The following is a 23,083-nucleotide window of genomic DNA, read 5'->3' on the forward strand; positions in this document are numbered from 1 at the left end:
GGGCTGCCCTCATGCGGATGGCAGTTCCAACAGGAAGACGAGCTGTAGTTTCAGGAAGCTGCCAAATCATTGCACCAGGTGCACAGAGGAGCCATTGTGACAAGGAAGGCCGCAGGCATTCAGAGGAAGGAGAAGGCAGTGTGGCCTGAGCCTGGGAGGTAAGGGGTGGCCCGCACGGAGGAGGGTAGATTGGCCGGCACCCCAGGGATCAGGAGGCTGTGATCAGCAGAGGAAAGAGTCAGGGGTGAGGAAGCCTATCTGGGCAAAGGCCCAGGGCAGGAATAAACATTTGCTGGAGGGGAACAGAGGCAGTCTGGACCAATGACAGTGGAGGGTGCAAGTGAGGGTGTGGGAGGGGATGAGGGTCCTCAGAAGGCTGGGACCACATGCTTTCTGCCCAACGGGCTCTAGCTAGGCAGATCCTATGCATGACAGTGGTGTCTCAGCAAAGGCTAGGGAGATTCCAGAGTGGTTAATAAATCATTGCAAAGGGTCTTTTTAAAAAGCTAATAAAATGAAGAGCTAATAAAATGCTTACATTTTGTTATATTTTAGTAAATAGCCCAGCCCCTCCCCGTTAACTGCTATGATGCTGGCTTCTCTAGGTCCCCGCTTTGGTTCCCCCGAGAATCCCGCTCTTCCTCCCACACACACATTACCCTCCTCCCACAACTGCCCTGTGAATTGGGCTCCAACCAAAGGGAATGTCTCTTCTTGGCTGCAAAAATGCCCTAGACTTACAGGCCCTTGTAAAATGGTTGTTGAGGGGTGAAAGGGAAGGCCATCATCTCCTGGAATGTATTCACATTTGTGGAATAAACGCCCTACAATTACATTCCTTTGGAGCAGACAACAGACATTTGGAAGATCAGACTGATGTCTGAGGATAGTGTCTCCTGTCCCACTTTGATGAGAAGATGGCTGCAGGGAAGATAGTTTCCAATTTTATTCTCCAAGTGGGCTAAAGTCCCCTGCATGATCGAAAGTAATGGCTGAAGGTTCTGATGGAGGGTGTTTTCTCTAGGAAGCAACATCTCAGGCAGCACCTGGCACTCAGATGCTGTTCTAGAATGAGATAGAGGCGGGAGATGGCCACGTGTGTCTTAGCCAAGGCTCATTGATAGAAAGGTTAGAGAAACCCCTCAAACTAGCAAGGGGAAGAAGGGGGTCAGATTGTAAGGATTTAGAGGCATCTCATCGACAAAAGTGTAAACCAAGGGCTGGCAAGAACCATCTCTCTCTCTCTCTCTCTCTCTGTGTGTGTGTGTGTGTGTCTTTCTCTCACTCTCTCAGGCCTCATGGTCTCCCTCCTCTCTCTCAGGCCTCATGGTCTCCCCTCTGCCTCTCTCAGGCCTCATGGTCTCCCCTCTGCCTCTCTCAGGCCTCATGGTCTCCCCTCTGCCTCTCTCAGGCCTCATGGTCTCCCCTCTGCCTCTCTCAGGCCTCATGGTCTCCCTCCTGTCTCTCAGGCCTCATGGTCTCCCCTCTGCCTCTCTCAGGTCTCTCTCTCTGTCTCTCTGTGTGTGTGTGTGTGTGTGTGTGTATGTGTTCTTGCTCTCACTCTCTCACCCTCTCAGGCCTCATGGTCTCCCCTCCACCTCTCTCAGGCCTCATGGTCTGCCCTCCGCCTCTCTCAGGCCTCATGGTCTCCCCTCCACCTCTCTCAGGCCTCATGGTCTGCCCTCCGCCTCTCTCAGGCCTCATGGTCTCCCCTCCACCTCTCTCAGGCCTCATGGTCTGCCCTCCGCCTCTCTCAGGCCTCTTGGTCTGCCCTCTGCCTCTCTCTTAGGCCTCAGGGTCTCCCCTCTGCCTCTCTCAGGCCTGCTTTTTTCTCCCTCTGGAGGCTGGCTTTCACTGCCTCTTTATATGTAGAGGATCAAATGCTGTGACCTCAGCCTCTCCTCATATCACTTTCTGAGTCAACATTCTAAAAGAATAGAGCTGGCACCTCCTTGGTTCAAGTCTCCAATTCCTAGGAGAGAGAATCCAGTTGGCCAGCTTGGGTCAGGGTTCTGTGCCTGGGCCACGAGCTGTGGTCAGAAGGGCCCAGACCTTTGCTGCAGGCACGGCTGCGGGGGTCCGTGTGAGGTGCGTGTAATTGGGGTGGAGGGCAGCTCCCTGGCATCCCAGGAGAGAATGAGGACCCTGTCCGAATCATAAGGGGAGAGCGTTTACACCAGCTTGCAGGAAGAGGGTGGGGGCCTGCAGAGACTTCCCCTGGAGGTGGAACCCCTGGAGAAGATTCTGCAGGGCCATCTGGGATGCCTCCATTTCCCCCAGCAGATGTTTCTTCCTGCTCTGGGCTTTTGCCCAGATAGGGTTCCTTGCCCCTGACCCTCCTCCTTCTCGCTGATCTCAGCTTTCTGATCCCTGGGGTGCCGGCCAACTGCACTCCTACATGATTTTCTGGGGAAAGCTAGTGCCTGACCATGACCAGGTGACAGTTGTTCTGGGTAGAAGGACAAGCAAGGGCCTGAACCCATATGCTTTTGCTGGTCTGATTCTTGGCTGGGGTCCCTACAGACCCCTTGATTTTGGCCAAGGGCAGGGCTGCAGGCGCATAGAACCTGCCAGGCTCAAAGGGAAGGGGTTGGGCTCTAGATTCAGGGCCTCATGGCCTGCCCGTCCCACCCTCCTCTTAGCAGGGCTGGGTGGGCTTTGGGGGCCAGTGCCCAAGCCCCAGACCCTGGCTGGGCTTATTTGCAGCCTCCTCAGAGAAAAGGCAACTCTGGAGAGGAGGAGGGGCCAAGGCTGGAACCATGGGAGGCTGGGAGGTGGTGGGGGCATGAGGAAGGAAGGAGCAGGAGATGGGTGATGGGAGGAGGGAGGACGGAGTGGCAAGAGAAGGGGCTCCTGGGGATGGACTTGTTGGGGAAGGCTTCCCAGTACATACCCCTCAATTGTCTTGTTAACAACAGCCTTGCCCATATTTGAGCCCAGAAAAAGGTGCCATCCTTCTTGACAGTTGTAGGGGCTCCAAGGGGTCTAACTAGCATGGGAGCAAGGTAGCACCGTGACTACTTTGGTGGGAGTGTGCTTTAGTTCCTGAAAACTGTAGGCAGACAGGGTGACTACAGGAAGGTAACTCAGGCTATGACACTGCATCTTTGGTCACCAGAGTGGGCTGGGTGGGGGCAGAGGCAGGCACTGACAAGCATTCTATTCACCTCACCCCATTGCAGCCTAGCAGCCTGGGAGGAGGCCATGGGGGACAGCAAGGCAATGTGCTAGGAGCTGTGCTGGTCACAGGTGGAGTGCAGGGCTTGATGAAGGCTGGCCGCTGCACCCTCATCCCTGCTCTGAAGTTCCAGGGCTCCAAGGCCCTGCATGGTCACTGAGGGCCATCAAGGAGGAGGGAAGTTGCTGGAGCTTTCCCAATTGAACAGCATCAGAGTGGACACTTGGAAATATACCAGGCAGGATCACACCTATTCAGGCTTCTAATCCTTAGCCCCTCCTGGGCTGGGCGTGGGAGCTGGACTGCAGAATACCCCAAAGCGCAGGTTGACAAAGGCCTCCCTGAGCCCTTGTGCCCATCTGTGCTGGGGTAGCTCATTCACTCAACCCTCTGTATGAATTTCTTGTGGCTGCTGTAACAAATGACCACAGACTTTGTTGCTCAAAACAACACAATTTTATTACCTTACAGGTCTAGAGGTCAGAAATCCAAAATCATTCTTATTTGGCCAAAGCGAGGATTTTGACAGGGCTGGTTCCTTCTGGAAGCTCTGAGAGTTGGCTTCCTTGTCTTCTGCTTCTCGAGACCACTTGCATTTCTTTCCTTGCAGCCCTTCATCCGATCGCTCCACTCTCGTTTCCATCATCACATCTCCCCCTGTTGACTCTGACCCTCCTGCCTGCCTTATATAAGGACTGTTGTAGTTATATTGGGCCCACTGGATAATCCAGGATAACCTCCTCATCTCAAGATTCTTATTTATTTATTTATTTTTGAGATGGAGTCTCACTCTTGTCACCCAGGCTGGAGTGCAGTGGCACGATTTCAGCTCACTGCGACCTCTGCCTCCCAGGTTCAAGTGATTCTCCTGCCTTAGCCTCCCAAGTAGCTGGGATTACAGGTGGGCACCACCACGCCCGGCTGATTTTTTGTATTTTTACTAGAGATGGGTTTTCACCATGTTGGCCAGGCTGGTCTCAAACTCCTGACCTCAAGTGATCCACCCGCCTTGGCCTTCCAAAGTGCTGGGATTACAGGCGTGAGCCACCTCGCCTGGCCTCGTCTCAAGACTCTTAATTCAATCACATTTTCAAATCCCTTTTACCCTGTAAGGTAACATATTCACAGGTTCTGGGGGTTAGAACATGGACACTTTTGGGGGGACATTTCAGCCTACCACACTACCTTTGTAACCTTTCTCTTTCTAACCTTTCTCTGGATCCCTCACAATGATCTATCAGGAAATAGAAGTCTTGTAGAAAGTCACCTTGAAGTGTGGGGAGGCTCCTTGGATTATTTCGAGTCACAAAATACTATTTAGGGAAGATCTCTTGGCCTGAATAACCTCAGTCGTTGCTGGTGTTGGATGCTGATGGAAATCCTCTGACGAAATAATTTAAAAAAAAAAGTAGTAAAGAAATTTAGAACTGATTTAGAAATCATCCCCGGAGGTTTGATTTTATGGTTGCTCGTGTTAGATGTTACCAACAAGCTCTTTGTAGATCACTTAAAAAGCAATCTAGTTAACAGTTGCATTATGGAGAATGGGGTCAGGGATGGGAAGAACTCTCCTGTTTTACAAATGGTACTTATGGCTCCAGATAAAATCTCTGGTGGCCACATTATTCAAGACTTTTTAAAGTGCTTTATCTGAAATATCTTCATAGACATGAATATGAAAGTTCTGAAAATTGTGTTCAATGGCCCGTGTGTCCCAGAAGATCCTAATGTAAAGATGCATATTTATAAAGTAATTTATAGAATAGGATTAAACATATGTAGAACTTTATTAAGAAAATATAATGGCTTTGGGACCAATTACAGGCCCTTGAACAGCCACAATAGGCTCAGGAGGGCTGTGCTTCTGTGTAAAGTCCCCTCCCAAACACCACCAGGGTACAGAGCTGGGATGGTGCATGGCTTGGGCAAGTCCATCTGGGCAGAGAGAGAAGGCCAAGGTCAGCCTGTGGGTGGGGACATGGCGGCCTCACTCCACATTTGTACCTCAAGCCTCCCAGCCACAGGGGTGCCTCCCGGGACCCAGCTTGGTGTTCCATTCATGGGGGCACCCACAGGTGTGGCTGAGCCCGGGTATGTGGAATGTGGGGGTCCAACCCAAGAAGCAGAACCCACAGGGCTGTGCTGGCCTCTGGGTGTTCTGCCAAAGCATAAGGGCCCCGTAAGGTGGGAGGTAGTTGGCAGAGGACTTCCAGGAGGCGTGGGAAGGATCTTAAAGGACAAGGCATAAGCAAGGAGTGGGCATTCTGGAAAGGCGTCTTGCAGGGTGTGGGGTGGGCATGGGAGGCATGGCTCTTTGAGGCCACAGGAGGCCTGATGGACTGGAAAAGAAAAGAGGAAAGGCCGGGTGCGGTGGCTCACGCCTGTAATCCCAGCACTTTGGGAGGCTGAGGCCGGCAGATCACTTGAGGTCGGGAGTTCGAGACTAGCCTGGCCAAAATAGTGAAATCCTGTCTCTACTAAAAATACAAAAAATTAGCCAGGCATGGTGGAGGGTGGCTCCCAGCTACTCGGGAGGCAGAGGCAGGAGAATCACTTGAACCCAGGAGGTGGAGGTTGCAATGAGCCGAGATCACGCCATTGCACTCCAGCCTGGGAGACAGGGCGAGACTCTGTCTCCAAAAAAAAAAAAAAGAAGAAAGAAAGAGAGGGAGAGAGAAGAAAGGAAAGGGAAGGAAAGGAAAAAGGAAAGGAAAGGAAAGGGAGAGAAAGAAGTGAAGGAAGGAAGGAAGGAAGAAAGAAAGAAGAGAAAGGAAAGAAGACAAGCACCTAGAAGGGTGGGGCTCCCAGCTCAGAAAGTTCTCTGCATGGGGCTGAGCACCCAGCCCTTCTCCTACCTCCCCCAGGACAGGAGGGGTCTCTGTGGGCTCAGCCCAGCTTGCACCAGGCCCTGTACCCTTGGCGTGGGTGTTCTTAGGGGTGGAGTGTGTGTGCTGGGCAGGATGCCACCACTACAGCCACTGAGCCCTGGCCCTTGCGTGGGGGCTGGGGAGTGAGCTGTGTGCTCCTGAGATGGCTCAGGCCTGGCACAGACAGGAGAGAGGAAGCTTGCAATGGCCTCTTCCTTCTGGGCCCAGGCTGAAATGAGAGATCACAGTCAGGGTGGCAGGAGACTGCCCAGCTGTGTGCACCCTTGGGGAGACCGTCTGTGCTCCTGACCTTCACGTGGGGATGGGCCCCACCTCAGGGGTCAGAGCTACTGCTCTTCAGGAAGTCTCCCATGCCTGCCCCATTCCCAGCTTGGCACATGTGCTCTCTGAGTGGGTGTGGGTGCCACAGACAAAAGCAATCGGTGAAGTTCTGGAACATGTCCCGCTTCCGCTTGTCTGATGGTGCAGGGAAGCAGAGTGAGCCTCTCTCTGGGGATGTGCAGGGCTGCCAGGAACAGACACACTCACACTCAGGGTCCCTCAAGTCTTCATGGGGGCCACCGTATAAGGAGAGGAGGCAGATGGGACTCTTGCCCACAGTTAGGCTGCAGGAGTTGGAAAGCTCATTCAGGACGGAATGGAGCTCCAGTGTTTCCATCATCTCTATGCATCTTGCAAGTAGGTGGCCATTTCTTTTGTTTCCAGAGCTCTGCCTGCACAGAGATTCACCTGCCCTTCAGTTTTGCTGTTATCTTCTAGCTCCTACCAATCAATGGTTCTCCATTCTCTCAGCCCCTTGGCTTCGGCTGCTTTCTAGCCTCTGCTCCCCCCGGCCCAACCTGCTGCCCGCCCCCCCCCCCCCCGCCCCCGCTTCCCTCTGCCTACCTCACTGTCACACTGCAGAGGCCAGGCCACTGCAGCCTTCGGCAATGTCAGCATCACAAAAGGCAAAGGGAGAGGAGGAGCTCTTCCAGATTAGAGGAGCAGAAGGAGCTGGCTGTAAATTGGAGGGTGTGATCCTGGGCTGGAGAAGAACACTCTAAGGAAAACTAGTGCCTAACCTGAAATAGGGGTGGTGGATAAGATAAGAGCACAGCGGCAGTGTTGAATGTCCTATTTGTTAACTCTGCTGTGGTTAGATACAGGGATGACCTTTGTTCTTGGTAAACACATACTGAAGTATTAAGGGGAACAGGGCACCATTTATGCAACCTGTTCTCAAATGGTTCAAGAAACAATGATACGTGTTTTTAAAGAAGTCCACGAGGACTCCTTGCCAAATTCCAGAGACAGTTAAGAGAGTGAGAGACTGAGGGTGAGCGGGAACAAGAACAAGAGAACAATGACAGCCCCCACCTGTGTTAGGGGCCCCTATGTGGGGGTGTCAGCATCTCTGAGGCTGTGGGCCAGCCCATGGGGGACACACTGGTTCTGGAACCCAGCCACGATGCCGTCAGCGAGTGGTTAGGATCGTGGGGCCCCACGACCCAACACAGTTCCCATGGCTGCCCATGCTTTCGGGCATCTTCTGAACACCCTATTTGTGGCAATGTCCAGCGTCTTGTGTGACCGCTGCTTAAGGGTCCTCTACTCCCACTGCAGAGGAGCTGAGGTGGTAGGCATCGCAGAGCACTGTCATTCCTTTGCAGCCAGTGGGGCGAAGCTGGTGGTGGGGCGGGGTGGCAAGTGGGGGTTCCGGGCACCCAAGAGGCCCCTGGACCCATGTATCTTCCTCCCCTGGGCACTCCCGTAGAGGACTCCTGGTGATGCGAATTTCCATGGATCCCAGAGGGGTCCTTCTGCTCCGGTGATTTGGGGAGGCTCCTGCCTCTGCCCAGAATGGGTGAAGCGGCACTACACAGTGTCTTCCAAGGGCAAGGCCCTGCGCTCCCAGGCCCTGCCCTGTACCAAGTCACTGAGAGTGGAGGCCCCGTGATCTCTTCACCTTTCTTGGGGACAAAACCCACCTCCCTTTGATTGGAGAGGTTCCCAATCAAAGGAGTGATTAGAAGAGAGTTCACTGATTAGTGAAGCATCGTATTAGCAGTACAGTGCAGGAGGCATGTTAGTATTCCCACTGTCATCTTCATTCCAAGACCAGAAGCAGGACAGGAGCCCCTCCATGGATGGACCCTAAGGTGATGATGATGCGAAGGAGAAAGGAGGGTGTTTAAGGGGCTGTGTTCTGTTGTCTGCCCCCTCTAGAGGGACCTGCATTGTACCCATTGCCCAGAAAGGACATGGCGTGGTGTGATGGGCTGACACAGGCAGGGGACCAGAAGGGCCCAGGGCATTACCCACTTAGCACTCCAGCTGCAAAAGCAGCTGTATGTGTCCTGAGGCCCATGGCTCCTGGTCATAGCTGACTGGATCAAGAGAAGGCACCTATCCAAGGAAAATCAGTCTGCGGGCTGCCTAGTGACCCATGGAAAAATGAGTGGGACCAATCAGATCCTCTCGTTCAAGATTTAGCCATTAGGAGGGGAGTGGCCAAAGTGCTGTAGGTGGTAGGTCAGTCAGGGATGGGGCTGGAGGGCCAGGGCAGTGTTGAATATGGTTCTAGGGGAGCAGCACCTCTCCGTGAAGTCAGTAGCGGGAAGAGGAGGGTGGAGCCGGCAAAGGCAGAGAAGATAATTGCTCACGTGTATTGAGTGATAATTGCTGACGTGTATTGAGCAATTACTATGGGCCAGGCACTGTTCTAGGATCACTTAATCATAATCCACAGAGCAGGCACTATACCACCATTCTTATTGTACAGATGAAGAAACGGCTAAAGAGAGATTAAGAAACTTGCTCACGGCCACACAGCTTGTAGTGGTAGAGCTGTACCTTCAAGCTCAGACTGGTGACTGCAGTGTCACCCTGCTGTCTCCTTCACGGTGTGTGGCTGCTTTGGCCCCAGGCCTGGGCACTCCATTTCCTGCCCTAGGGCTCCAGTGAGCTCCCTCTTATCTTTTGAGTTACCTTCAGGGTGTCTCTGTTCTTTGCAACTGGAAGAGCTTGATGAAAATTCTAAGTTTCTGGCAGGGGACGGGTGGTGGGGGGATCCTTTCGAGTCAGGACCTCCCTGACCTCTCAGGATCCTTTGGATCAGTACCTCATGGGTCGGTTTCACAGGCCACTTAGGCATGAGGCTCCCTGCCCGTGGGTCATCATCAAAGTCTAGGCGGATGGGGAGGTTTGGTTAGTCAGAGGCTTCCCAAGCCCAAGAAATATTTGCACAGTGACGACATCTGAGTGCTGAGTGGGGGATAGTTCCAACAATGAGCACTTTGGTACCAGAAAGGAGTCTGGGTGGTGGCGGCTGAAATGCCATTCATATTTGTGCCTGCAGGAAACACTATTAATATGTAAGTGCACAAGTGGGAGCTGTCCTGGAAAGTGGCACGTGGGTGGAAGTCTGAGGGGGTGAGAGGCAGTCTGAGGTCTGTCCCCAGACTCTAACCCTGGTCCCAGCATGGTGTGTTTAGACACAGGAGCCAGGTGCCTCACTCCCCAGTGAGGGTTTCTGTGTGAGCACAGGGCCTGCAGATGGTCAACTGGGGTAAGGCAGTGCCTGGGGCCCTCAGCAGGTCTCCACCGCTGCGTGACTCTCCAACATTCAACCAACTTAAGGTCAGCTTGGGAAACCCTGTTCCCGTCAGAAGAGGAAGGCAGAGCCTTCCCTCCTTCCACATTCCCTCCATTCCCCTCCCTGCAGGATGAGTTTCTAAGCCTCCCCCAGACTGGCAGACACCCCCTGCCACCTAAGGTGGCCTGTACTTCTCGCCCAAGGAGGCCATGAGCTGGGGGTTAGGGTACATGACAAGAAATTTGATACCAAGTGTTCAATCACTCAAGCTTGTAACTGTGTTACCTTAAAATAAGGCCACGGCAAGAGAAGCTGGGCACCCAAAGGCTGCAAGCAGAGCCCTTCCTTACGGGCACAGCAATGTCTGGCTGAGCGTGGCGCGGAGGGTGGGCATTGGGGGAGGCCAGGCCGCCGGGAGGCGCGGCAAGAGGGAAGAGTCCAGACGGCCAAGAACAGCCCTGGGTTTGAGGGGAAGCCTCAGAGCAGCTGTCTTCAAAATGAGGTGGCTGCAGCCTTGGGGGTGCTATGGTGATCCCCTGCAGGGTGCACGAAGAAACAGAGCTTCTGTGTAAATGAGCAGCGTTCTTCAGAGTTGTTTTAATGCAGGTTATAATATCCACAGTACGTTGGTATGTGGCACAACTTATTAGGGGTGTACTGGTATGGACTTCTCAGCAGAGGTGGCCAATCTGAACAAGGCCCAGGTCTCTCCCATGCCTCCTCTCCTAGGCTTCTTCCCTGCAGCTGAAGGTGGCCCATCAGCAATGCCCGAGGGGATCTCTGTTCAGACGTGAGTCCTGCCTTGGCCTCTCCCAGCAATGCCCAGAGGCAGCAGGGGCTTCAGGGGTCGCCCTGGACAGGTCAGAGGCCAGGATCAGTCCTGCCTGGACCCCTCTTGCCTCCTCCTACCTCCTCCAGGCTTTAGCCCAGCCGTAGCAACACTCTCACCAGCTCAAATCCACATTTTCCCAGAGGGTCCTCCCTCCCATCCTTCCTTCCCCACATCCCTCCCCAGCTGGGCCCAGGTCTTGGCTTCGATGACTTCTCTGGCCTCCCTCCTCCTGTAACAGCCCCTACTGTCCAGGGCCTAGCTCAAGGCTGGTGTGGGAGCTACATGCCCAATGAATATACATGCTGCTTCAGACAAGCCTGCTTCCCCTCCGAGGGTTTCTTTATTCAACCTGCAAAGTCACTGTCAGCAACTTGGCCTGGCCCTCTGCTGCTTCCAACAAGGAAATGCTTAAAAGTCAGGAAATGCATTGGGTGCCTTTCCTAGTACCAAAAATTGACTATAACCACTGTGGGCACCCTGAGATAAACCAACAGCATTTGCTTTTTCTTTACTTTTCTAACAGAATTCCAGAAAAAAAAATAGATCTCTATTTTATATATATATAGATAAAAAACTATATTTATATACACACATACATAGAGATCCTTCAACCAAGAAGAGGCAAAGGATCCAGGGTCCTCTGTGGTGCCCCTTGGCCTGGCGCAGGAAAGCCAGGAGGCACCAGCTGTCTTGGGAATCATCTCGGGACATGCAGTGCTGAGCTAGTGTGCCATGGATGGGGGGGGTCTCCAACGGCCCACTCCTTCTGAGGAAGGTGGAGCTATGATGAACCAGGGCAGCCCTCACCCGAGCTTTCCACACATCCTGAAATGCAAGCTGTACCTGATGGAGCTTTGAACCTAAAACCCAAAGTGCAGATACAAAAGGATTCCCTGATAGGCCTGGGGGACTGACTCCTTGGGGAAGAGTTCCAAGAGCGTCATGCAGCAGGGGCCGGGGAAGCCAGTAGGGAGGACATACACCCACAGCCCCCAGGCCCGGAAGACAGGTGTCATGGACACAGAGGCCTGCTCAGCCACAGGAGAGGGGCTGGGCCCCGTCCCCTCCTCAGGTCTCTCTCAGGCAGGGGAGGCCAAAAGGCCAGGGTGAGGCTCGAATCAAGGCAAAAAAAGGGCTGTGGGTGGTGAGATGTACTGGGGACAGTCCTAGAAACTGCCTACCTCCATGTTGGTGGCCCTCAAGGGACCTGCATTGTAGCCTAAGACCTGCAGGAGTAATGTGTTGACTCAGGGTATTAGAAAGGACTGGATCTAGCAACCACAGGATCTAAAGCCTACGGAGGCTGCTTGGGCTGGAGCACATTTCCAGGGAGATGGGGTGGGTGGAAATGGAAGTGTTAGGGCCGGTGCTCAGTACCCCTGGTCAGACCCCAGAGGCCCCAAAGGCACTTGGTAGCAGGGGGAAAGAGCAAGGTGGGGCCCAGCTGGTCTCAGGGGGCAAGGAGGGGCAATGCAGGAATCATCTACTAACTCCAAGTCTGAGAAGGGAACCCAGAAATCTCATAGTCTTCTCACTTGCCCGCAGTTTCTTCACATTGTGACTGCCCTGGGCAAGACCTGAGAGAGATCCAGAAGTCTGTACTGTGCTGAGAGTGGGGAGTGAGACCACCCCCCCAGACCCCAAGCCAGAGGCATGGGTGAGGGTGAAGGACAGCTGTGAGGCTCCCCGCTGCCCAGCTCTTGGGGAGCAAGTCTGGTCACCACAAAACTCTGCAAAGGCACTTAGGGTTCAAGTCAGACTGTTTCCCAAGGCACCAACAAAGAAATCCAGGAAGGCCCTCTTGGCCCAGCCAGGAGAACGAGGGCTGCAGCTGCGGAGGCGTTCACTAAAGATGTATTTCCCTGAGGCCCCGCACCTGATGCCACTGTTGCCCCACCCTGACCCACACTCCCTGCTGCCTCTCCCTCTGGCCAGCCCCTCCCTCCCTGCGGCTGCAGCGTCGTCAGAGCTCTCTGGGGATGATGGAGAAGGGCAGCACAGGGCTGCTGGCCTCCAGCTCAAGGGCGGTGAGGAAGCAGTCAACGGCAGCCTCGTTCTGGCCCTGGGCCTGCAGCACCTCGCCCAGGCCCTGCCACGCCTCGTGGCACGTACTCTGCCTCTCCACGGCATCACGAAGCACCTTCTGGGCCAAGCTCTTGTGGCCCAGCCGACTCAGCACCAGACCCTGTGGACGAAGCACAGGGCAGGGTGAGTAGGGGTGTCCCATGGCACAGGCATCTTGGCAACTGGGCCAAGCACAGGTGCACGGGTGGCAGCAGCCATCAGCTCGAGAGGATTCCCGCGTCTCTGGCTTGGGCACTGTTAAGTGACTGTGCCTTTCCCCATACAAATCCTACCTGGCCCTGCCCAAGCCCTGCTTTAACCCCAGCCTCCTGGGAAACCCACTGCAGAAGCGCTGTTCCTGCCGGTCCCGAGGAACTGGCTTTCAAGTCAACAGACCTGGCTGTGTCGCACCGTTTGGGGGATCCTGGGCAAATCCCAGCTCTCTGGCCCTCAGTTTCCTCATCTGTAAATGGGAAAATCACAGCATCTCTCTCGAGAGCGCGGTGAGGTTGAAAGGAGTCAGGAGGTGTAAAGCTCTGAGAAGTGTCTGGCAGGAGTGTGTTCTCACTCAGTGGGGCCATGCGTTTCAGTCCTTCCTGCTGCCCAGAGCTGCCCTTCACTCCAGGGACGCAGAGAGACGGCGGAGGATGCATTACGGGGCTTCGCCACTGCCACCAGGGAGGAAAAGCTCAAACGTGTGCGTGTGCGGTGGCTCCTCAGGAGAGGGTCATGGGAGGAGAGTCAGATGGCGGGGGATGGGGTGCTGGGTGAACGGGCTGGATTGGCTGAAAAATGAAAGGCCTGGGGGGGTCTGGGTCAGGCACAGGGAAGCTTGGCCCTGCTGTTTGGCTCAAACAACCCTGTTACCAAAGAGATAGAGGAACTAACAGGAATAGTCATAAGAAGAGGCTGGGAAGTGAAACTGGCACCTTGTCCCCTCTACATCCTCTTCTACCCACACTGGGAAGTGGGTAGGGTGGACAGGGTAGTGAGTGGAGGGAGAGGAGCAGGGCCCCCTTTCAGCCTCAGGTCCCACAAAGGTTGCTTCATGCCGTCCCACTGATCCCTGTTTCAGCCCTGAGGGTGGCATGAGATGACAGCACGGGGGGCCCTTCTCTTGTTCCAAGACGGGAGGTAAAGCCCACCACCGACTTCCTGGACAGGCGGGGGCCGCAGTGGGGGTGGGGAGCTGCCTTCTATGTGCCTGGAGCCCCCTCTCCGGTGCCCGCCCACTGACGGCCATGTACATTTTTAGCTGGAACATTTTCCTCCTCAGCGAGCTCCCCAGAGTTAGGCCCTCTGTTGCTATGGAGACGCGCTGGGGAAGATGCGCATGCCAGGTTTCATCAAGTCCTCGGAGAGCTTGGAACACAACCAATCCGGCGGGAGTGAAAGATGGCGCTCAGGAAGCGCTAGGAAAAGCCTCTCCCTCTCCAGAGGCGCTGGCTGGAGATCTTGCGGCCAGGGGGCGGGGGAGGAAGAGGCTGTCCTCACAGCGCCTCTGTCAGCCCTGGGCAAAGCCGTAGCAAGGAACCACACACACGGATGAGGCGTGCAGAGGCCAGGGGAGGGCAGGGTGGCTGCAGGCGGGGTGGAGCCTCAGGCAGGGTCTTACGCTCTCGCCAGATGGGAGCGGTGCTGACTCAGGGCTGCCTGGGACCAAGGGTAGTGGCCAGGCTGGCCAGCAGGGCACCAGGCCTAGCTGTTCCGCCCACACCAGACCCAAGGGCCAGACCCCAGCAGCTCACAATGGAACACGGCCCACAGGGAGGAGGGAATGAGGCCAGCCGACGGGCCGCCAGACACAAAATTAAGCACCAAAAATGGAGGGTTTGAGCCCTGTGAGTTCTGCCCAGGAGGGAGCAACACAGGACAGAAGGGAAAGGCCGGTAAGGCCTCCCAGAGAGGGGCAGGGCCGGAGTGGCTTCCACACGTTAAGTTTTCTATATTGAGCTTCCACATGGGATTTTGTTTGAAAAAAGGGCTCAACTGCTAAAAACAAGTTTGAAAACCCCTGATATCAAGAAGTATGTGGGTGTTTGGGAAGGGGCCAGATGTGTCTGCAGGCTGGTGTGTGTGTGTATTCTCAGTTTCGGAGGTTTGCAGTAACTTCCTGTGTATGTCTGTAGGGAGGAAAAAGCTCAGGGCTTGGTGGCTGGAAGCCCTGGCCAGGTTGGAATCCCAGCTCTGCCACTGACAAGTGCTGTGACCATGGGCAAATGGCCAACTTTCTCTGAGCTGTGGTTTCCTCATCTGTAAACCAAAGCAATGAAACAGTCCTTCCTCGCAGGGCTCTTGTGAGGATTCTGCAATGATCAACTTGAAAAATCACCGCAGGGGTAGACAGCAAACAGCAGCGCCTTCAAGATGAGCAGAGGGTCCTTCCGGGTGGGGAGGGGTGGAGTGGCTGATCTCTCTAGAAGCTGGGAGAGGGCATGGCTCTCTGGGGGGGAGGACTGTAGGCTAGGGTGGGTTGGCTCATGTCCCCCCACCCCGGGATGTTGACCTTAGAACCTGAAAGGAGACACCGGGTTGGGGTCAGGCTGGGGCCCAGAGGCCCAGGGCCTGTAACAGGATCTTCTGCCACCTGCCCCTGACACCAGCCGAGTTCATGTTTGGTAGCAACTCAGCGCTGTTTGCTGCCTGACAACTGGGCAAGACACAGCCCCAGGAAGATTCGAGGTCTCACCTACTCTGCCCTGAGCCCAGCGCTGCACCTAGGACCTGCAGACAATCCTCCTGGCACCCCGACCCTCCCAGAGAACAGGCCTCCTGGGAGATGGTGGGAACAAGAACTGACATCTCAATTTCATCCAAATGTCCCAAGTGAATCCCCCACCCCTCATCCTGGTAAGGGTGTGCCCCACGCTGAGAGAGGAGACCAGATCTGCTGAGAGGCTCCCAGTTTTTGACCGTCCCTTGGGAGATGCCATGGCTGTGCTGCCAGCCCACAGGGATTCGAAAGTGATGTCCAAGTTGTTTGTGGTGATCAGACATCGTACCTCCAAGGGGGCACTTTGGGCTGGTTATAGCCACAGACATGGTTCCAGGGAGATGCAGGGCTCTGGGGCAAGTCCCCAGAAATTCCCCCCTCAGGACCCTCCTCCTCTCCCTTCCTGGATCTCAGGGAGTGGGGATGTGTGGCCACATCTCAAGTGCTCGAGACTCTGCTCTCCCAGGAAGCCTTCCCTGAGGGCGGAGCTCCTCCTGACCACACAACCGCCTCAAGGTCACGCTTAGTTACTGTGGGGCTCAGGGATGTGATCCCTGTCCTGCCCCTCCCCAGGCTGAGAGGGACAGCGCCCCAGCCTCCTGCCTGCTTTGTTACTCCCCAAAGGACAGCAGCTCAACAAGGCTCAGAGCTCAGGATGTAGCCCAAATGCAGACCCAGGGAACCCAGAGGCACCCACACACTTACAGATGTGGACCTCCGATCAGGGATGCTGCCCACGTGGAGCTTGGCAAGCCCTGCCTCTTACGGCCATGCAGGTGCAGAACCTAAGGGGCCTAAGGTCTTGCTGGGGTCTGGGCTCACACTCAGTGGGGAGCCTCCCTGTGGGACCCAGGTCATCTGCAGAGGCACAGTGTGTGGCCAGGGGCTGTGGCCTGGGAGGGGATGAGGGGAAAAGGGCCTTGCCTTTCCAGAATTCCAATGCACACCATCCCAGCCCATAAGTTTAGTGCCTGATGATGCCCTCCAAGGGCAGAGCAGCACAAAGGTCTAGGGGTGTGCATGCTTCTTCTTCCTTTGATGGGGGCCTGCCCTGGGAAGCAGCCTTGGCGCTAGGCCAGCTGTGGGCCAGGCTGAGCCCTCCCTCCCCACCCCTGCCCTCAAGTATTTATAGAAGTTATTTTGGGAATTTTCTTTCTGAGCTCAAGGCACATTCCTGGGATTCTGTAACAGCCTTTCCAGCTGGGAAGCCAGGCATCAGCTGGAAGCTGCAGGAGCCTTCTGGTCCCTGGAGCCTGCGTTTGGGGACACCAGGGCTGCTGGGAGGAGCCTGCTCTACAGAAAGGGCCCTCCCTAACGCCACCCTGGAACATAGACACACCCTTCCAGGGAGGCCGGCATTCCAGCCCAGCTCCAGGCTCTCTGGCATTCCGGATTCTCTCAGGTGTGTCAGCCTCAACCTGTCCAACCAGACCTGGAATGGGAGGGAGGGAGGCGCCTCTCCAGGCTGAAAACCTCCCACTCACATCACCACAGGCCTCCTGGAGCCAGGGCAGCTCCAAAGCCACAGGGTCCCACTTCCCTGATGTGGGGAGGGGAGCAAACCCTTCCAGCCCCACCCAGTGCTGGGGTGGGATGTGTTCACCCCAGAGCCCCCTGGGCCTCAAAAGAAGAGGCTCCTGCTGAGAAGAGCCCAGACTCACAAGGAGCCCAACCTAGGTGGGGGGGTCTCCTGGGGTAGTGGGTACCTGTCCCTTTCTCTTCTGGGGTCCTTTACAAGTGAGATGTTGAAGAACACCAGTAGGCCTCTTCAGCTGGGGCTAAGGGTTGTCTGTTTTCAGAGGGGCAGGGACCAGCGTCCAGGGGCCAGATGGGTCACATCCTGGGGGACTCTGCAGTCTGACAAGCCACCAAGAAATTGACTTCCTTGCCAGCTGTCTCCTCTGGCCAGTGGCTGGGCCTTTTCTCCTCCCCTTCCTGGGCTGGTATCAGGTTCTAGGTCTGTAGGGGCCTCTACCCATCCTGGAGCACTGCCTGGCCCAGCCCTCCAGGTCAGTCAAGAGGCTGTGGCTAGGCCTCTGGATCCCGGCTTCTAGAAGTGAGTCCCCGTGATGGGGAGTGAGAAGGGGGCCCAGTCACAGAAGCTCCCCTCTCTGGGCAGGAGGTACAGCCAAAAGCACAGGTGAAGGCCAGTTTGGGGAGGAGGCTGCTGGACAGGGAGAAAGGGCCGCATTACCTTCTCTCTCCATGTAGGGTGAGTCTTTCTCTTTTTTTTTTTTTTTTTTGAAAAAATTGATTCTGGAGCTTAATTAAGCCAGCAGTGCTCAAGTATCATTCTGATCTGAATCTATGACAGGCTTCCTCATCAGGGTTGGTGATGGACTTCAGGAGCCTACATCAGCTTAAGGTTTTCCCAGAGTCCCGAGCCAGGGCTCAGGGTGTGTGTGTGGGGCTGTGCCAGCCCAGGGATAAGGTGGGTATGGAGGGGCCTCTGATCCCCATTGAGCAGGTGCTGGGGGACACACCCTCATACCCCCCACACCATGGGCCTGCAGAACCCTCTACTTTCATCTCCTCTACTTTCCCATCAGGGAATGTGACCTCAGGCAGCACTGGCGAGGGGTGAACAGAAAGCTCACAATAAAATCATCTCATCAGAGGTCACAGAGCCAAGACGCTCCTATTGAACTTTCCTGCCAAGCAGAAGCAAGATTCCATGTCCTCTCATGGCCTAGACCCCTCTAAGCCACCTGCCACAGCTCCGGAAATGAACACAGAGAAAGAAGCGTAGAGCTGGTGGTGTGTCCTGGACCCTGAGACATGGGGCATAAGCAGCAGAGGCCACTGGCCCCAGGAACCCGGGACCCTGCTGTTTGTGCACTGAGCCCCACCCAGTGTCAGGGCACCTCCAAAATGCCAGGCACTGAGTGTCATTCCTCAGCTGCTCGGGACATCCTTCCTCTTTCAAGTCAGAAAACAGATGCTGAACCGGCATGGCAGTAGGCCAGGGCCTCCCCGGAGCCTACCACCACAGAGCCTCTGCCCCAACGGGCGCAGATTACCCAAGGTATCTCCCTCGTCCCTCAGCTCATTCTCCCCCGCAAAGCAGGCTGCCCTCCCCGTAGCTAAGGTCAGGCCGGGCCTTGCACTGTGTGCACTCTTGTCCTGTCCACAAGGCAGCTAGGGTCTGTGGCCTTGGCCAGATTCCCCTGTGGACTCAGTGAGGACGGAGTGGCTTTACCGCAATGAGTCTTTGGGGCTTGGAACCAGGTTTCCACTCCCCCCCGAGAACCAACAGCATCTGAACGTGGTCCGGCAGCTATGCTTCAAAGTGAAAAACATAAAAATAATCCCAATGACTGGGCCATTAACTTATGGAATTATTTAACCTAATTCTAACAACAGCCCTAGGTGCTTGGTATAGCAAGCCTCATTTTACAGATGAGAACACTGAAGTTCTGAGAGGTTACAGAACTTGGTCAGTGAGTGAAGGCAAAGTGGGACTCAGGTCCAGGTCAGATGAACTTGAAGGCCCTGCTCCAACCTGCAGGTGCCTCCTCCAGAGCCAGCTCTGATACTCATTTTAAAAACCATCCCAGCCAACCAACCGTAGGAGAACCTCGAAGGCATCTTGGAGGTCCCTGTCTCTGCCAGGCACTCCCTCCCTGTCTTCTCAGCACCCTGCTGGCATCACAAGGAAATCTGGGCCAAAGACCCTCATCCCACACTAAGAATGGTCCAACAGAAACCAGCCTGGTCCCAGGTGGGGCTCAGGCTCAGGCCACATGCCACCAAGTCATCTATGTGAATATAGTGATAAAAATGCCCACCGTTGACTTATCTTTTCACAGCTTTCAGTTCACCTGAGCCCTAAAACTGCTCCTTGAAGTCACAAGAGAGTCTAAATTATCATCCCAATTTGATAGCAGAAAAAACTGAGCCAGTGCTGTGGATTGAATGTGTCCCCCAAAATTCATGTGTTAGCAACTTAAGCCTCAATCAGCAGAATTGAAATGTGAGACCTTTAAGAGGTGATGAGGTCAGGCGGGCTTTGCCCTCCTGAATGGATTGATGCTGTTATCTTGGGAGGGGGTTCCTGGTAAAAGGATGAGTTCGGCTTCCCCTTCTCTCACACTCTCTTGCCCCTCCACCTTCCGCCATGGGATGAGGCAGCAAGAAGGCCCTCGCCAGATGTGCCCCTCGATCTTTGACTTCTCAGCCTCCAGAACTGTGAGCCAAATAAAAAGTTTCTGCTTATTGTAAATTACTATAAAAATATATTTTTAAAAAGGCCACACAATGGTGGCTCATGCCTGTAATCCCAGCACTTTTGGAGGCTGAGGTGGAAGGATTCCTTGAGCCCAGGAGTTCAAGACTAACCGGGGCAACATAGTGAGACCCTGTCTCTACAAAAAATAAAAACATAAAATAATAATAAATTACCCAGTCTCAGATATTCTGTTACAGCAACACAAAATGGACTGAGACACCCAGTGAGGAAAGTAACCCTCAAGCGCCCCCATAACGCAGGGCTGCTTGTCTTAGGTTTGTCACCTCTCATATCTGGTCCAACCCTCCATGATGGGGGAGAGGGCCAGCCAGCAGGCGGAGGGGGTGATGGGTGAAGCTCTGTGTGGCCAGAGTTCATCCTTCTGGCCTTAGAGACCAGAGCCTTCTTGTTAGAGTCCCAGAGCACCTAAAAACGCCCAGCCCAGAGCCTCAGGGTTTGGATGGGCAGAGCTCTGGCCCTCAGTGACTCAGGTCCCGCCTTGGGAGGTACCAGGGGTGGTGGTAGGGAGCTTCTGGGGACTTAAGATGTGCCCCCTCATGCCACAGCCTGGGGTGAGGGATGAGAGGCTCTGAGGCCATACCCATGCTCTTGATCCTGCAAACCCACTTAAAGAATGAGGCGGCCTGCTCCACACTGGCAGCAAGAGGGAACCAATAAAGGGAAATCATTCATCGTCACTCTGTCATCAAGAGGAATGCAGATAACAACACTGTCTTCCTGTCTTTCCAGGGGCATTTGGAGACAGAAGAAGCTGGGTCACATGCCAGGAATGCTTCAGTAACTGCATCCCAGGAATTACCAAATTAGCCAAAGCTCATGCAGAGCCATCTCCCCACTACTGCTGGGGTGCCTGACAGGGAGAGGTTCTGGAGAGCCTGGAGCTCCCTCACCAAGAAGAAAGCATGAGGAGGGGAGGGGCTGGGGAAGGGGAGGGACCAGGAAACTCCTCCTCTCCAGAGTCTGCCCCTGGGAGAAGAGGGCAGAGTGCCACCCAGACACCTCGCTTGCCCACTCATGCTTGAGGGTGTCGAGTTGTCTCTTGCAGTGCAGACAAGCTGCACCAAAGTGTCCACACTCTCCTTAGCCAAGCTGAGGGCAGGGAGAGTGGGTGGCTCTGTGGCCAGGGCTAGGACCTACTTCAGGGGCTGCTGAAGGATAGCAGAACATGCCACCCCAAAATATGTCACTTGGGCATAAGGATTGTTTTGAGCTGAAGGCAACTGAGAAGAAGCAGAGACAAGAAAAGCTCTCTGCCCTCCCCCTATTTGCCTAAAAGCAGGATATAAATTTATAAGGGTGTCCCTCCTCCCCTCTCAACCAGGAAGGACAAAGGTTGATCACAGAAGACAATGTTAGAACCTTATCAGCCTGGAGACGGCACAAAGGAATCTACATAACAAGCGCTGCTAACTGGCCTTTGTCTACCATTAGTTTCCCATTGATTAGTCTTCCCACAATTTGCCATCCCCAGAGACTCCAAGTCCTTTTTCTTTGTCTCATTGCTTCTTTTAAATTGTATGCTCTTGGTTGAAAATGCTATGTAAGCCACAGTTCTAAGCTACCTCTTTTTTTTCCTTTTTGAGACGGAGTCTCGCTCTGTCACCCAGGCTGGAGTGCAGTGGCGCGATCTTGGCTCACTGCAAGCTCCACCTCCCAGGTTCACGCCATTCTCCTGCCTCAGCTTCCCGAGTAGCTGGGACTACAGGCGCCCACCACCATGCCCGGCTAATTTTTTTGTATTTTTAGTAGAGAGGGGGTTTCACCGTGTTAGCCAGGATGGTCTCGATCTCCTGACCTCGTGATCCGCCCGCCTCGGCCTCCCAAAGTGCTGGGATTACAGGCGTGAGCCACTGAGCTGAGCCTCTAAGCTACTTCTTTAAGCTTTTCTCATTTTCCCTGAGTATCTCCCATGAATACATTTTATACATGTTAATAAAGTTCTGTTTGTTTTTCCTTGTTAATCTGTCTCCTGTTACCAAGGTCCCAGCTAAGAACTCAGAAAGGTAGAGGGAAAATTGTTTTTTCCTTCCTTACACTGGGAAACCAAGTCAAGCCAGTCATTCCCTGAGGTGCTCTAATCTCAGCTTCATGACCAACCAATGACCCTCCCACCACGAAGGTCAGGTGACTTCAAAGGAACCCCCTTCCTGGGAGGGCTCTCAATGACCCAACCATTCCACCAGTCACTGTTGGGACTCCCTGGTTTCCTCAGGTGCCTCTTCTGCCCTTGGAAGTGCCTGGTGCAGAGGGGATCCAGGGAGGTGGCAGGGCAGAGATAAGCTCCAAGAGGAGTGCAGGCTGCCGGGGGTCCCTTCCTGGGCAAGCCTTGAAGCCCTCTCTGAAGAGCAGTGTCAACCAGCGACTCCTGCGCATTCTGGGAGGGCCTCTGCCTTCCTTCTCACGTTTCCCCATTGGCAGGCAGGCAAAGTTCAGCCTTCCCCTTCTTGGCTAGAATTTTCTGCCAGTGAATTCGGTTCTGAATACCCCAGCCGAGTGGGATTTCCAGCTACTGGAGAGAAGTCTGGGACCACACTGGCAGACTGTCAGGACCTACTCCTGTGATTTCATTTCCACTGCAGAGAGCATACTTCTTTTTCTTTCTACACTTGCCAGTTTCCCGGAGGCCCCTGGCCATCCTTGAGCCTGGCACAGACGGCAGCCAGCAGGACCAGAGCCTGATGGACAAACTTGGGACAAATTCTGCTGGTTCTCTTGCCCAGCAGAGAACTGCCAAGGTGGCATCTCCTTCCTGCCTGGTCTGGGTAGAAAACCCTAAGCTGAACCCAGAGCAGGGCTAGAATCACAGAAACATCCCTTATTGCATCTAGGGCACCGACAGGGGGACAGGGAGAGTAGAGAATCTGCTCTTGGCCAAAGCTTATATTCTTAGAAACATGGGGTCCCCAGCCCCTAAGAGCAAAGTCTTCAACTCCCAGTGGGCTTTCTTCAGCCTCTTGGCACTTGCCAATCCCACTCCAAGGACTAGAGGGCCAAACCCAGCACCCACACAGCACACTAAGAATATCTCCACCGACCACTTTCCAGACCTCAGGGAGTGGGACTCACCCACGCCCTCAGAGGGCTCGCTCCAGCCCAGGTTTGTGGGTGGCTGTGCCCTCAGGGGAGGGGAGGCTCTCCTTCCCCTTGTACTGATCAGAGGCCAACGTCCTCATAAAGTCACAGTGGCATGGTAAGGCCAGAGTGTCCTCCCTGGGAGCCTGCCCTGACTCCACAGCAGGGATACCTTCCACATTCCTCTCTTGGTAATTATCTAAGGCTGTACCAACCTCCAGAGCTCACAAAGGCTCAGATGACTGACGGACATCTTTCCTCTACTATTTTTACAATGAATCCCTTACATAAATGTGAAACTGACCTAGAATGACAGCTAGTAGTTCCTATCATGTTGTTTCACGTTGAAAAAGATTCCAAGATCACATCTTTGCTCAGTGGGAAAAAGGTGCTGTGATTGCTTAGCAATGTCTGACACTGGTGAGGGACTGAAGGGGGGTGAGATCCTCTGCGCTATGCTTTGCCGTCTCTGGGATTGCACTGCAGATATTTACACTTTCACATGCATCACCT

The 23,083-nt window shown here is 54.4% G+C and overlaps 1 protein-coding gene across 5 annotated transcripts in view; it reads right to left on the reverse strand.

The window, feature by feature from the left end:
* Nucleotides 1–10,218: 10,218 nt before the first annotated feature.
* Nucleotides 10,219–23,083, reverse strand: part of TTC7A (tetratricopeptide repeat domain 7A) — a 160,447-nt gene continuing 147,582 nt past the window's right edge. For all 5 annotated transcript variants that reach the window (XM_055377834.2, XM_055377835.2, XM_004029181.5 and 2 more), the window contains one exon: nucleotides 10,219–12,657. In XM_055377834.2, the coding sequence (XP_055233809.1) occupies nucleotides 12,436–12,657 (222 nt within the window). In that variant the 3' untranslated portion in view covers nucleotides 10,219–12,435. The remainder of the gene's footprint in view (nucleotides 12,658–23,083) is intronic.

Source organism: Gorilla gorilla, chromosome 12, assembly GCF_029281585.2.
Source record: "Gorilla gorilla gorilla isolate KB3781 chromosome 12, NHGRI_mGorGor1-v2.1_pri, whole genome shotgun sequence".
Taxonomy (NCBI): domain Eukaryota; kingdom Metazoa; phylum Chordata; class Mammalia; order Primates; family Hominidae; genus Gorilla; species Gorilla gorilla.